The 14,508-nt window shown below is 47.9% G+C and overlaps 1 protein-coding gene across 4 annotated transcripts in view; it reads right to left on the bottom strand.

Moving 5' to 3' along the window:
- Positions 1-14,508, bottom strand: part of Reep1 (receptor accessory protein 1) — a 103,305-nt gene that overhangs the window by 44,791 nt on the left and 44,006 nt on the right. For all 4 annotated transcript variants that reach the window (XR_006070406.2, XM_042273451.2, XM_076566915.1 and 1 more), the window contains exons 2-3: positions 9,813-9,885; positions 4,928-5,004 (exon numbers count right to left, since the gene is read on the bottom strand). Coding sequence is in view for 3 of the 4 variants with exons in the window: in XM_042273451.2 (XP_042129385.2) it covers positions 4,928-5,004; positions 9,813-9,885 (150 nt within the window). In the remaining variant the exon portion in view is untranslated. The remainder of the gene's footprint in view (positions 1-4,927; positions 5,005-9,812; positions 9,886-14,508) is intronic.

Raw genomic sequence — 14,508 nt, 5'->3', positions numbered from 1 at the left:
AGCTCCTGCTTGTCCTTGTTGAGTGTTTTCTTGATAGCAAAACCAGAGTCTCAAGACGTTATCTTATCATTGACAATCACTCTGTCAGGCACTCACACTGACAGGCAGTGTGTCCTGCTCTGTGAATTCCTGAGATATCTGTTTGTTGGCTGGCTGACTAGCTGACCCCTTCATTCATTTATGCATGTATTCACTCCACCGAGAAAATCCTTCTGTAAAGGTGCACGTGGAAAGGCATATGCAAAGCAGGACGGGTGTTCTGGTCGCTCCGTTCTAATCAAAGCGACTGGGGGGGGGGGGATACTTCACCTTTCATCATGGAAGGAAGTCAGGGCAGGAACCTGAAGCGGAAGCCCGGCAGAATGCTGCTGGCTGACCCGGCTCCCTCCCAGGCTCATGTTCAGCTACCTTCTTATACAGCCCAGGAGCGCCTGCCGGGGGCACCTGCCAGCTGGGCTGAGTTCCGCTGTACCAGTTAGCTCTCACTACAATCGCCCACTGGCATGCCATGGGCCAGGGTGACGTAGGCAGTTCCTCAGTCTATGCTTTCCTCTCAGGTGACGCGTGAGCTGTGTCAAGTTGACAAAGACACCTAGGACAGTAGGTTAGACACATCCTTGCCCCTAGGAGAGCTAAGACGAACGGGGGGGGGGCGGGGGGGGGGGGAGGCCATAGCAAAGCCGTACAACGCAGTGGGGGTGTGGACGAGTCCTAGCAGGGCCCAAGGGCATTAATGCCTTCCCAGTGTTCCTCCCCGGAGGGAATGTGTTTCAGTGGATTGCTTCAATTATTTTTATCATTTTAAAAGGATTGAATGAAATCACCTACACAAGTTGTAAAGCAAATCACCATCCTATCCTGTGACCACTGGTTGCTGCTTCCATCAAGGTAGAACACATGGACAGGGGAGGGGAGGAGAGGGGAGGGGAGGGGGGAGGGAGGAGAGCAAACTTCTATGGCTCACTAAATAAATATCATATTGACAGGGCCAGGTATAGTAGCACACAGTGCTGCAAGTCGCAGGAAAATGTAAGGGAATTCAGCTACTATCACAAAAGCTACTACATGGAAAAGTCAAGAGCTTCTCCAAAGGTCAAGCCACGGCTTAAGAAGTCTTGGTGATAGTTCAGCTACATATACATGTATATTAGCTGGTTCCTGAAATGATTTTTCTTGTGTGCTTCCAAGAACTCCTAATAGTGTATTTATCTAAAATACCTATCAAGCATCCAAGGCCAAACGAAACAACACCTGTCTCCTAGGTCAGGCAGATAGCTTTATTTCTTGTGCAATTTAGGGTGAGACCCTCCTTTCTTATACAACCTTACTAATAGGCCCCTAACTTCTTCCCTAACCACTTCTCGGAATGTAGACTGAGCACACAGATCCCCTTTTTGATATACTAACCAGTCATTAGCACTCAATTGACCTCCTCTTTTACCTCTCCCATTCTGGATTGTAAAAGAAAGCCTGGTGGTTACTACCTGAGGAAAATTCTTATGACCCCATAGAATTCAAGCAGGGTGACCTTGCTCGGCCAAAGGATTGCTATTGGGTTTATAACTGGATTCCTGGGAGACTTAGGAGGAACATGGAGAACTGAGAGACTGAGAACGGAGAAGGATAAGGAGGATTTTGACCAGAGAGTACGTGTGGACGAGATGGAAGATGAGGAAGAGTCAGATGGGAAAGTTCTAGCTGGGTAAGAACAAGATGAAAAGGACCTAGATGAGGCAGAATTAAGACAAGATAATTAAGATAGAACTTAGAGGGAGCATTAGATAAATGTAGAGAGAAATCAGGCAAGAAAGGAGCTAAAAAACGAGAGCAGAATAGAAGCTGTGTAGAGAGAGAACTGAATTAGAACAATAAAGTGTATGGACTAAGGAGTTTCGTGTACAGAGATTCATTTCTTCTCATCAAAGATTAATTATCAGCTGGTTGCAGATTCTTCCCAGACCCTGGGAGGGGACTATGGAGGGGCTGGACCCCCATAGTCCCCGATAACACAGCTTTAATCCCAGTGGCAGAGGCAGGCAGAACTCTTTGAGTTCAAGGCCATCTGGTATTCATAGAAGTTCTCATCCAGCCAGGCCTACATAGTGAGACCCTATTTCAAAAAACTGAAAAAACAAATTATATTGACTTAAAAAAAAAGTGGTTGAGTACTTACTAAGTAGGAAACTAAAACTTTACCATGGCCAGTGGATAGTCCAGTGACTTGATAGGAAAACGCATAGCCACCATTAGCCAGGATTTCTATCCAGCAAAAGTAGCAAGGTTAACATGTCGATACTCCAGGAAGGAGGTCCTGAGACTAGCACTACAGTTCCCCGTTATCCATGAGAAGGAGAGGAGAGCAGACCCAGACACAGCACCAGACAGAGGGAGCCTGAGGAGCTGTGACTGCAAGACCCAGGTGCTGGCCACACTATTTAATGGACTACCCATGCTCTGCTGCCTGGGACCCAGTACCCTCATCTCTACAGGTGACCCAGGAGCCTTCCTCATGTAAGCTCTCACAACGGTCTGATCCCTTGTGTCAGCTTCTGTGCTCTGGGGACAATAAGGGATGGCAGAGCAGAGTTCTGTCTCTATTCACAGGAGTCCAGTCCATCCTGTGTCACGGGTACAAATTGAATCAAGAAGTACATTGAATCAAGAAATCCAGTTGGGCGGTGGTGGCGCACACCTTTAATCCCAGCACTCAGAGGGCAGAGGTAGGCAGATCTCTGAGTTTGAGGACAGCCTGGTCTACATACAGAGTGAATTCCAGGACAGCCAGGGCTACATAGAGAAACCTTGTCTTGAAAAACCAGAAAAAAAAAAGAAAAAGAAAAAAAGAAATCCAGATCCCTGCTATGACCGACACACGGTTCCTTCCGAAGAAAGACTGCAGAGTTATGTTCTAACATAATTAAGGCCAGTGACTCAAAATGGAATTCAAAGATTTACTGTCCAGGTCTGACTTTGGGCCTATGATGTTGGAGGGGTGAGGTATGGAGGTTCACACTGGCCCTTTCAGAATAAAAATCTTTGTCTTCTCCAGAATGGAAATACCTGCCAGCCCCCTTAAATATGAATAGGACATTATGCATTATTCACCATCTTTGAGAGAAAGCTGTATATCAATGCAAATAATGTCAGTAATGGCACCACTGATGAAAATAGTTGTATTGATTTCTTTTGGGCATAGAGGACTAAGACAGAGTCTCATGTAGCCTAGGATGGTCTTGAATCCACTAGATAGCCAACGCTGACCTTGACCTCTGGATCCTGCCTGTACCTCCCAAGTGCTGAGATTAAAGGTGTGTCTAGCAATTGTGTTGTTTATAAGCAAAAGAAGCCAAACAACTTAACGTCCATCAAAAGGACATTAATGGACTGGAGAGACGGCTCAGTGGTTAAGACTACACACTGCTCTTCCACAGGACCCGCCTGTGGTTCCCAGATCTCTTACAGGGCCAATCTCAACCACCTGCAACTCCAGCTCCAGGGGATCCAATGTCCTCTTCTGGCCTCCTCAGGTACCTATACTCACATGCACACCCCCTCCCCCCCCATGCAAATAGACCTACACACAATTAAAAATAAAATACACCTTTAAACTTTTCAAAAAGGACACTAATTAACTAAGTTACACTTCATCTAGACCATGAAATTCTACGTGGTGACTGAAAAACAGGTAGATATACTTATGTCCACATGAAAGTATTTCCAAAATAAATTCAATCAGGAATCTGAGAACCGTTATGTCTAATACTTACAAAGAGAAAACAAAAAGCATAAGCAGCACACCCCTGTCATCCCGGCACTTGGGAACCGGAGAGAGGGGTTTTTAGTGGGGAAAAAAAGTTAGTGTTAAAAAAAAACGGAAAATGCTGAGCCAGTGAGACAGCTCGGTGGGTAGAGGCACTCGTGGTACAAGGTCGGTGACCAGAGTTGATCTCCAGAACACACAACGTTGGAAGGAGAAAACAACTAAGTTGTTCTCCAACTTCCACATGCGTACCATGGCATGTTTATGCTATATCACATGTACCACACAGGCATCATGTGCAGCACACACATACACACATATACACACATACACACACACATATACACACATACACACACACATAAACACATGCACACGCACACATACACACACATACACACATACACATACACATGCACACACACACACACATACACACAGGCACACGCACACACACACATACACATACGCGTGCACACACATGCACACACATATACACACATACACATACGCGTGCACACACATGCACACACATACACACACACACACACACACACGGAATAATAAAATTTTAAGAATAAAAAATGTCTGTGTAAGTGTGTTTACTAACACACCAACATTTTTATTTTGAGGCAGAGTTTCTCTTTGTAGCTCTGGCTGTCCAGGAACCCACTATGCTCAAGATGGCTTCAGACTCAGAGATCCGCCTGCCTCTGCCTCAAGAGCACCGCAATTAAAGATGTGTGCTACCACGCCTGGCACCAGGGAATGTTTTACAAGGACATACAAGTGTGAATAGTGGTTATGAGAAGAGCACACAAGTTAGGAGGAAATATGGTGTTTTGATTGCACACTTATGTTGTCTTGTGGTGCTGGGTCTCAAGGCCAGGCCCCCATGCAAACAGCACTAGCGCTTTATTTACTCCTGAGGCTTAGCCCTTTCATTTCATATTCCCATAAACCATTTCCTTCCCTCTCTGACATGCAAATACTTTACCAACTCTATTCACAGAGGAGCTCTGCCCGTGTAGTCTATACGACGTCCTAGTGCCTTACACAACACACGCTCTTCGGAAGTTCATCAAGGAAATTTACTTGAATAACTTTTATGGAGTAATTTACTAAAAATGCTGCCCTTTGAAACGTCCCAGTCCCTGGAGCACTTACCAACAAAGGAAGATGTCTGTGAACGTCTCTGCTGTGGTGAAGAGGGCAAATATAATCCAGTACATCATCCATTTGACCTGTTGAAAGAAGGAGTTGGTAGACAAGGTCATGGCTGCCTAGTCCAAGGCAGTGGACGCTGAGGCAAGTCCAAGCCATGCCATTTGCACCCGTCACCGCCCCCCCCCCCATACTTCCCTAACTCAGGTGCAGTTCTGCTACACGCCTTCCACGTTGGGAGCAAACAGGCTATTGTGCAATCAGAGTGAGAGTCCAAGCAAAACCTCTGCAGGGATCCTAGACTTAATCCAGGTTAGTTATGCCTTAGGCCAAAGCCCCAAAGAGCTGAGGCAGGAGCTTGAACCTGTCAGAATGGCTGCAAGTTCAAGAGACTCTCAGAGAAGGGACATCAAGAAGAGAAGACCCCAAAATTGACACTATAAGTTGTCTTCAAAGTCTTGCCCAGAATCGCCAGCACTCAGGGCTCTCAGGGGGATCATGAGGTTGAGGTCAGCCTGGATTACAGAGCAGGAATCTTTCACAAAAATAACAAAGCTCTTGGCTGGACCTTGAACTATAAAGAAACAAAGTAAGACTTCAAACAGGGACTTAAATACACATATAAATGAAATTTTTAAAAAAGATAAAGTATCGGGGAAAATTGGAAAAGACTGGGCGTCCTATGGATGCCAGGTGTCCCGTACACAGTTCCAAATTATCCTGGGTCTTCAGGTATCTTACGGCTCAATATTGTTAGGCTATTTTTCATAGCTTCATAGGTTATAGAAAACTGATTTCAATGACAATATTGTTTCTATAAGGATGCAAATCAATTTTGTCTCTGGAAGGCACACTGAAATTTCATTCACTCCTGCCCAATGAATCCATTTAATATTAGTTACCACATTAATTCCAACAGTTTCAGGGTCTCACTCACTATTAACAGCTCCCCAAGGACGGTGACCACTGCATAGCTAAGAGGAATTGGCAGAGTTATTAAGGACATCGGATGGGAAGGTCATCCTACCAACTGTAACCACATGCATCCTTAAAAGAGAACTCTTCCTAGCTGGGTCCGCGGGAGAAGTGAGTGTGGAGGACCACTCAGAGACCCAATGCCACTGACTCCAAAGAATGAGGAAAGGGTTTGTGCTGAAGGGCAGCTGCCACTAGGAGCCACAAAGGCAGGGAAACAGACTCTCCTCCAAATACTCCAAGAGGAATAGCCCTGCCTGTGACTCCAGGATTGAAATCTAACAATGCATGTTGTTTTATGCTGGGCAGTGCATGGTAACTTGTTACAGTGACAATAAAAAGCTAATCTGAAACTTGTATGAAAACTCTAAAATAATAACAAAAGAACATAAAAATGAGAGTGTAGCCACAAGGGAGTTATTCAACGTTATAAATATTAGTAGTCATGAAGAGGTTATTGTTACAGTCTTAAAATTTTGCATTATCCTGGGATAAAGATAGCTCAGCCATTAAGAGTACCGGCTGCTCTTCCGGAGGACAGGGGTTCAATTCCCAGCAACTACATGATGGCTCACAACTTTCTGTAACTCCAGTCCCAGGGGATTTGATGCCCTACACTTATGGACATTCAGGCAATACATCCATTCACATAAAATAAAGTCAAATAAACTTGCATTATCTAATAACCTATGCTTTTGTACATATTTTACAAATTATAGATAATAAATATAATCTCAGACATAACCAATTTTAAAACAATAAATAGATATTTTTAAAAGCTAGTTTAAGAGACCATTGACCCATCCCAGGGGAATGGTGTGAGGCAGGTCTTAGACAGTGGTTGCAGAGAAGAATGGGAGACCTGTTTGGAAGATAACAATAGCTCTAAGGATGAGGGGGTATGGTCACCAAATGGACATGACAGCTAATAAAGCCGGAGAGTGGATAGGCTGGAGCCACAGGGAAGTCCCCGGGTTTCTCCTGGACAAATGGGGTTAGGAGGTGCCCCCAGCAAAGAGTCGTCTGGAAGAGTCTTCATCAAGAAATTCCCTAGATCAAATTGACCTGTGGCAATGTCCACAGGAGATGGTCTTGATTGCTAATTGATGTTGGAGGGCCCCGCCCACCGTGGGCAGTACCATTCCCTGGGCAGGTGGTCCAGGACTACATAAGGGAGTGAGCTGAGCATAAGGCTAATGGAGCCATCAAAGCAGTACTCTCCATGGTTTCTGCTATACTTCCTTGGCTGTGAGTGAATTCCTTGGTTAGAGACACTGCTGCATGACTAGCAAGCAGGCCTGCCTTTAGGATCCTGCTTGAGGATCCTGCCCTGGCTTCTCTCAATGATGGACAGGGACCTAGAAGTGTAAGCCAAATTCTTTCCTCCCCAAAGTTGCTTTTGGTCAAAGTGTTTTCTTTTTTTTTTAATTTGAAGATTTATTTTTATTTTTATATTGTTCTCTCTCTCTCTCTCTCTCTCTCTCTCTCTCTCTCTCTCTCTCTGTGTGTGTGTGTGTGTGTGTGTGTGTGTGTGTGTGTGTGTGTGTGTGACAATGTGTTCAGGTGCCCTTCAGAGGATAGAAAAGGGCATCAGATCCTCTAGAACTGGACTGACAGGTGGTTGTGAGTCACTCAACCCAGGTGCTGTGAACCGAACCCAGGTCCTCTGGAAAAACAGCAAGTGCTCTTAACTACTGAACCATCTCTCCAGCCCCTATTCAGGGTATTTCATAACATCAACAGAAATAAAACTGATCAGACCACAAGAAGGAAACATGTTAAACAGCGTGAGTGTGTGTGTGATACATAGACACTGAGTATGCTCAAGTGGGTGTTTTGAGAGTATTGGGAAATTGAACGTATGTTGACAGTGTGTGTGTGTGTATGAGAGAGAGAGAGAGAGAGAGAGAGAGAGAGAGAGAGAGAGAGAGAGAGAGAGAGAGAGAAAGAGAGAGAGAGTGTGTGTGTGTGTGTGTGTGAGAGAGAGAGAGAGAGAGAGAGAGAGAGAGAGAGAGAGAGAGAGAGAGAGAGAGAGAGAGAGCGCACATGCACGTGAGGACAGAGGAAGGAGGCAGGTCTCCCTGGTACTGCTCAGCTCCTATCTCCCAATGCCAATTTTACCCAGAAACCTCTAATCTTAACTCCCAAGCTTTCCCCCAGGGGGAAATGTGTGCACACACCAGCCAACACAAACAGCTGTTCTGCTTGTCAGTTAGCGTTCACTCTAAATTAATGAATCGCCATTCTGGTCATACACCAGGCTCCTGTGAGTTTAGTCAGCGCACAACAATTTACCAGGGTTTGATCTCGCCCAGCTGGCTGGGCGCGTGCTCAGCCCCTGCTTTGCAGAGGAGCAGCTCTTGCACTGCAGAGATCTCATGAGGCCTCCCCCCTGGCACAGCTGCTGAGCACCACAGGTGGGAAGGGGTCAGGAGGGGTAGGGCTGGAAGAAGCTGCCGCCGCTGATTGCTTTAGCCTGGGCTGTGTCAAATGAGAACCAGGAGCCTGGGTGCTTGCAACTTCTCGGCTATTTATAGTGTGCGAGCAGCGCTGTCCTCACATACCAGGGACTGGCCTCCAGAAGTTACCCACTCTGGATTCCCTGGTAAGAGTAGCCGAAGCAAGCAGTTCTGGGAAGCTGGGAGGAAGGGGGCTGAACTCTGGTTGTAGCTGATCTGGAGGTGTTCATCTGGGAAATGCATGAAAGTAATGACTTCCAGGATGGCTCTGAATTAATTCTTTCTTCACCCCCCACCCCCTGTATGTGTTAGAATGTACTTGTGTGTGCACGTGCCTAAGGAGGTCAGAAGATGGTGCTGGATTCCATAAGCTGGAGTGACAGGTGGTTGTTAGCGCCCCCCCCCTCCCATGGGATCTGAGATCTGAACCCTGGTCCTCTGTAAGAACAGCAGGATTATTAACTATTGAGCCATCTCTCTAGCCCTTGAATTTTTTTTTAACCTACACCCCAAGATGACCAGGGGTAATGCCAGGAGCACCCAGTATTAATGACTGCAGTCCTCTAGAGAGTCTGCCCGACCCTGAGCTTGTCAAGTAACATCTTCTAAGGGAAAGGGGATTGTCACCACCCCGCTGTTCAGAAGATGACCTGAGGCTCTTGGAGGTTTACGCCACTTGTCCAGCATATAATTACACCAATAAATTTCAGAGCTAGGACTTGGTAACTCGGTCTCTTTATGACCAAACCCACTTCCTTCACCTGGACTAGTCCCCTACAAGGGAAAGGACATTCTCATCACATCCTTCACTCAGCAAGTCTTGCTCAATGGGGCGGCTAAACAGGAGGTACCTGGGATGACCAGGAATGATGCATGCAGCACCCAAACCACCCATCAGTAATGGTCACAACCCTCTAACCAGTGAGTCCTCCTGATCCCACTGCCATGGGCTCAGCTCTCTGCAAGGTGCTGCAGAGAGATGGTCAGGAACGCCTCATCCTCAAAGAGCTTACACGTCAACAAGGCTTGAACTGGAGGTGTTGGAAGACAGCCCAGGAGGAGGTCAGAAGTGGAAAGCCAGGAAAGAGCCAAGTCAGCTGGCTTCTCAGACCTGTGCACCTCTCCATGCCAGATGGTGGTCTGTGGTCTGCAGAGTCTCCCAGATGGGGAAACCCAGGCTGAGAGAGATGACATCACCATGGCGCCTGGCCTCCAGTTCCAGATGCAATGTCCCCTCATACTTCTCTGCTTTCCTCACTTCAACACTTAGGGTTTAGACAGGGGGCAGTTTGGGAAGGGATAGGACTCTGGAGAAGTTACATGAGCAGAAGGGTCACCAGGGGTCCCCTCCTGCCATCCGTACCCATACCAAAGGACTATCTATCTTCCTCTGGCCCAGCCTCACACTCTGCCACTCATCCCATCAGCCGCCCCAAATGAGGGGCTTTACTTACATATTCTTTAATGTCCTTGGACTTCACAGCCTTGTAGGAATAATATGCAGGATAGAGGGTGCCAAATATAAGCCTGGAGAGGAGACAGGAAAAAGAAGAGATGTGATTTTCACCGATCCTGTTTAATGAGACACTTACATCAGTTCCAGGGGACTGTTCTCTCGGTCAGGAAAAAAGAGTCCCCTGGAGGGTTCCTGTCACTGCTAGATTGTTCTTAGGAAACACCTTCTCCTGAGACAGCCCACCCACACACTTCCTACTGTTCTGGCTTGGGCAACATGGCAGGGTGATTTGGAGTTGTGGAGGTCAAATGGGAAGGAACAGCCAGCGGAGCAGCCGCGGCGCTACCCAAGGCTGACTTCCTCTCCTGAGGGTGAGTCCCGTCAGCAGTTCCTCAAGCCTATAATCAGTGGATTTGACCTCAGCATCTCGCAGCCAGAATAAGCTTTTATAAAAATCACAAATCTAATCAGGTCAACCTCTCCTCCCATCAGAACATCTCCACTCTGCCTTCGCTCACAGCTCTCCCTGCTCTTAAGACGCAAGTAAATAGTACACCAGCTGGCTGATGGCGGTTCAGCTCTCGCTAGGGTCAGGAAGCAATTAGCTCTCAGACCTGCAGCTGAGATCAGTCTTCAAGGGGAAGCTCTCCCCGCCCATTCTCTCTACCTTATCTTTGTCAATACTGTTTTCTTCTGGAATCTTCCCTCCTCTCCATCTTTTTTGATTAATACCTTCTCATTCTTCAGATCCCAATTCCCACATGATTTCCTGGACACCTCTCTGACCTCCCAGACTAGGTCAGCCTCCCCCACTGAACACTCCCAGCATCATCTCCATATTATCCGGGGTTCTTCTACTACTCCTTGGTGCTTTGGTTAACAAGCTCTCACCGGTGAACTCAGGACACTATTTGAAGGAGAGGGTCTCACTTGGTCCAGGATGACTTCTGAAGATCTTGGCTCAGCTTCCTGAGCACTGTGTTCATATGGGTGCAGTAGCATACATGTCGGGGTCAGAGGGCAACTTGCGGGAGTCAGTATTCGACTTCCACAATGTAAGTCCCAGGGACTGAACTCAGGTCATCAGGCTTGGCTGCAAGCACCTTTTCACACTGAGTTATTTCACCAGCTCAATATATATTTAGGTTTTTGAGATAGGGTCTCACTATGTAGCTCTGGCTGGCCTCAAACTCAGAGTTCTGGCTGCTTCTGCCTCCTGAGTTCTGGGATTGAAGAACACACACACAGCCCAATAGGTATTGTAAGATGAACAAACACAATGTCAGACCTGGAAGGGCTTCATACTTTTGCCCAAATGACAAGGTCGTTTGCAACTGTCACCTCAGTGCAAGGAGGGGCTGACCTGTGTAGAGAAGCCACCCAGTCTCAGGTCTTACAGGAACTGGCAACATCAGACAGAGCTTGGAGGGGGGTCCTCCAAGGAACCTGCCTCGTTAGAAAAAAATACCATGCAGAGGACACTCAAAGTCAATGCCCAGTAGGCATTCAGAAATCATATAGAGAAGATGTGCAATTAACCAAGCAAGGGGGCAGCTTTACCAGGAGCACTGTGGCTGGGGGACATCAATGTCCATGGAAAACAGAAATAACAGAACCAGGTCAGTTCTGACACTGAGGAGAAAGGGGTAGGGGTGTGTGAGTGTGAGTGTGTGTGTGTGTGTGTGTGTGTGTGTGTGTTAGCCTTAGAAATCCTAGTCTTCTCTGGCCGAGGAACCCCCACCATGCACATAGGGCCCCACTTGCTTGCCCAGAGTCTCACAATCCTTTAGGAAGGGGTAAAGCCGGATGGACCCAGACAGACTGGCCTCTTCCAAGCCTCATGTCCTATCACCACTGTTGGTTGAGATGAGAGGAATGGGAAGCCAGAGAAGCAAGAAAAAGGCACAGAAGTAGGTTGAAAGGGAGAGGAAGGGTAAGGATGGTGGTAGGAGAGAATTTAAGAAGGAGAAGGCAGTGTCGGGCATGGTGGTGATGCCGGGTGTGGAGGTGATGCCCGACATGGTGGTGATGCTGGGTATGAAAGTGATGCCGAGCACGGTGGTGATGCCGGGTATAGAGGTGATGCCGGGCATGGAGGTGATGCCAGGCATGGAAGGGAATGATTGCACTTCTAGCATGTAGGACGCAGAGGCAGGAAGATTGCTGAAAGCTGGAGGTCAGCCTGGTTTACAGAGTGTGTATCAAGCCAGCCAGAGCTACATAGCAAGACACACAACAATGCAGGGCAGATGAGGTGACTCCAAGCCTGATAACCTGAGTTTGATCCCAGGGGCCCAAGTGATGTAAAGAAATGGACTCTACTTGTCCTCTGACTTCTACACGTGTGCCATGACACCCACGTGCCCAGCCATCCCTACACTAAATAATAAACATACATGATTTTTTTTTTTAAAAAAAGAAGGGGTGTCAAAGAGTGTGTGGCCTGGCCCGAGGGGCTCCAGGTTCAGGTACAGGTGACCCTGTGAAGGAGGTCTCCCCAGCCACTCCGTCCCTTTCCCCCACTCCCAATCCTTCTTGGGAATCAGAGGACTCTTCCTTCTTAGCTGAGGCCTGCCTGCCCACGTCATTGTGCCCACCAGCCCTGAGATCAGGCTCTTCTCCCTGTCCCTCACTGTCCCAGCTCCCTGCATTTTTACTCCTCATCCTCATCCAAACACTCGGTAATCTGTTCAGGGTCCGTCTCTCCCACAGAGCCAGGGCTCATGTCTGCTTTACGGGAGCTGCATTGCCATTCCTGGCCATGGAAGGGAGTGTCCAGTAGAGACATCAAAGTCAGCATCTTGCAGGGGACACCTGTGACCTTGGACGAGGTCTAGGCAGCGAAGTGTGTTCCAGACAGCACCGGGCTGAATCAGCAAGGCCTCAGGCCCAGTGCCAGCCATTCTGGGGGAAATAGCATGCAGCTCCTCGGGCACAGATGCCATGGTTATTATCCATGTCTGTTTTATTAGCCGTGGTTTGCAGCCCTTGTTCAGAGGCGGCATATAAACGGTGGAAGATGGATCCAGGGGCCTATTGCGTGGCACCTCTGTGAACCCCAGTGAGCTGAAGCAACTTCCTAGTGGTCAGAGCTGAAAAGCTCACAGGCACCTAGCCAGGGAAGCCTGGGCTCCATCAGCCAGTGTCTTTGGACATGAACTGGTAACCAGAGCCCCTGCCTTAGACCCAGTTGACAACAGAGGGTCCCTCCACAGACACATTTACATCTGAGTCTCTACTAACTCAAGAACACTTAGCCTTTCACCTCCCCAGGGAAGAGAGACTGGGATTAAAAACCACTTAGCCTTTCACCTCCCCAGGGAAGAGAGACTGGGATTAAAATGACTCGTTCTCAGCCGGGCGGTGGTGGCGCACGCCTTTAATCCCAGCACTCGGGAGGCAGAGGCAGGCGGATCTCTGTGAGTTCGAGGCCAGCCTGGACTACCAAGTGAGTCCCAGGAAAGGCGCAAAGCTACACAGAGAAACCCTGTCTCGAAAAACCAAAAAAAAAAAAAAAATAAATAAATAAAAAAAATAAAATGACTCGTTCTCAAGAAGTGATGAATGAAGCAGGTCCAGGCTGAAGGGGTTTGGCGTTTATGTCTGTTTAAACCAGGCAAGCTATTCTGAAGAGTTGTAATGGGGGGAGGGGCAAACCTGTGCCTGCCTGACAAGGGCTCTACCACTGAGCCGCAACGTCAGCCCTTTATGTCTGCTCAAGACCAAATGTCTCTTAAAAGGACGTCTTCCAACGATCCCACCTGCCGGCATCCCCAGCCTCACAGCTGCCCCTCTCTGAGCCAGGATTAGAGTCCCGGCGCTTTCCCCATGGCCAGCGACCTTCGCCTTCCTGGCAGCTCTTTCTGATGCCGAATCTTCATGTAAGATCTCCTCTCAACCCCACGAGTGTTTGGTTTTCCTTGACAGAACCCCGATAATCCCTTAAGATCCAGCGCCACAAAGCCATTTCAGTGAAAGCCGGTCACTCCTCCCCTAGCAGCTTTTCCACACTCCAGTTTGGTCTGGGTTTTGAGACGGCCTCTCGTGTTGCCAGGACAGACCTCACGTTCACTCTGTAGCTAAGGATGACTCTGACCTTCTGGTCTTCCTGCTTCTACCCCCAAATGCTGGGAGCACTGGCTGGCATCCCAGGCTCTGTTTCTATGGCGCTGGGATAAACTCAGGGCTGCATGAACCTATTCGAGCTCTCTACGCACTGAGCTATACTCTCCACCCAGACACTGCTTTTTAAAAATCTCTCTTTTACATAGGGTCTTGTGTAGCCAGGCAGGCCTTGAACTTGCTGTGTAGTAGCCAGAGGAGGTCTTGAACTCCTGATCCTCCTGCCTCCACTTCTCAAGTGCTGGGATTACAGATGTGTACTACCATGATCAGCTTGGTTCTACAGACTTTTCTGTAAGTATAGGCCACATCTTAGGACCCACCCCCTTGTCTCCACTCCTTCCCAACTTTATATACGTCTTTTTTTTTTTTCCAATAACCCATCCAATTTTTGCCGCCCATATATTCCTGGGTGTGGGGTCATCTACTGGCGTTCTGTCTACCTACCAGGGACCACAGCCTTAAAGAAAACTCATTCTCCCTCCCCTAAGAGCATCCACTGTCAAGAGCTCCTCAGCTTGGGGTGGGGCTCACGGGTCCCTCCCCACTCTAAGCTGGAATGTTTACTGGCT

This window comes from Peromyscus maniculatus, chromosome 3 (genome assembly GCF_049852395.1).
Source record: "Peromyscus maniculatus bairdii isolate BWxNUB_F1_BW_parent chromosome 3, HU_Pman_BW_mat_3.1, whole genome shotgun sequence".
NCBI classification, from domain to species: Eukaryota; Metazoa; Chordata; class Mammalia; order Rodentia; family Cricetidae; genus Peromyscus; species Peromyscus maniculatus.
Note: the sequence above shows the minus strand (reverse complement) of the source record. Positions and strands in the feature narration are given on the sequence as shown.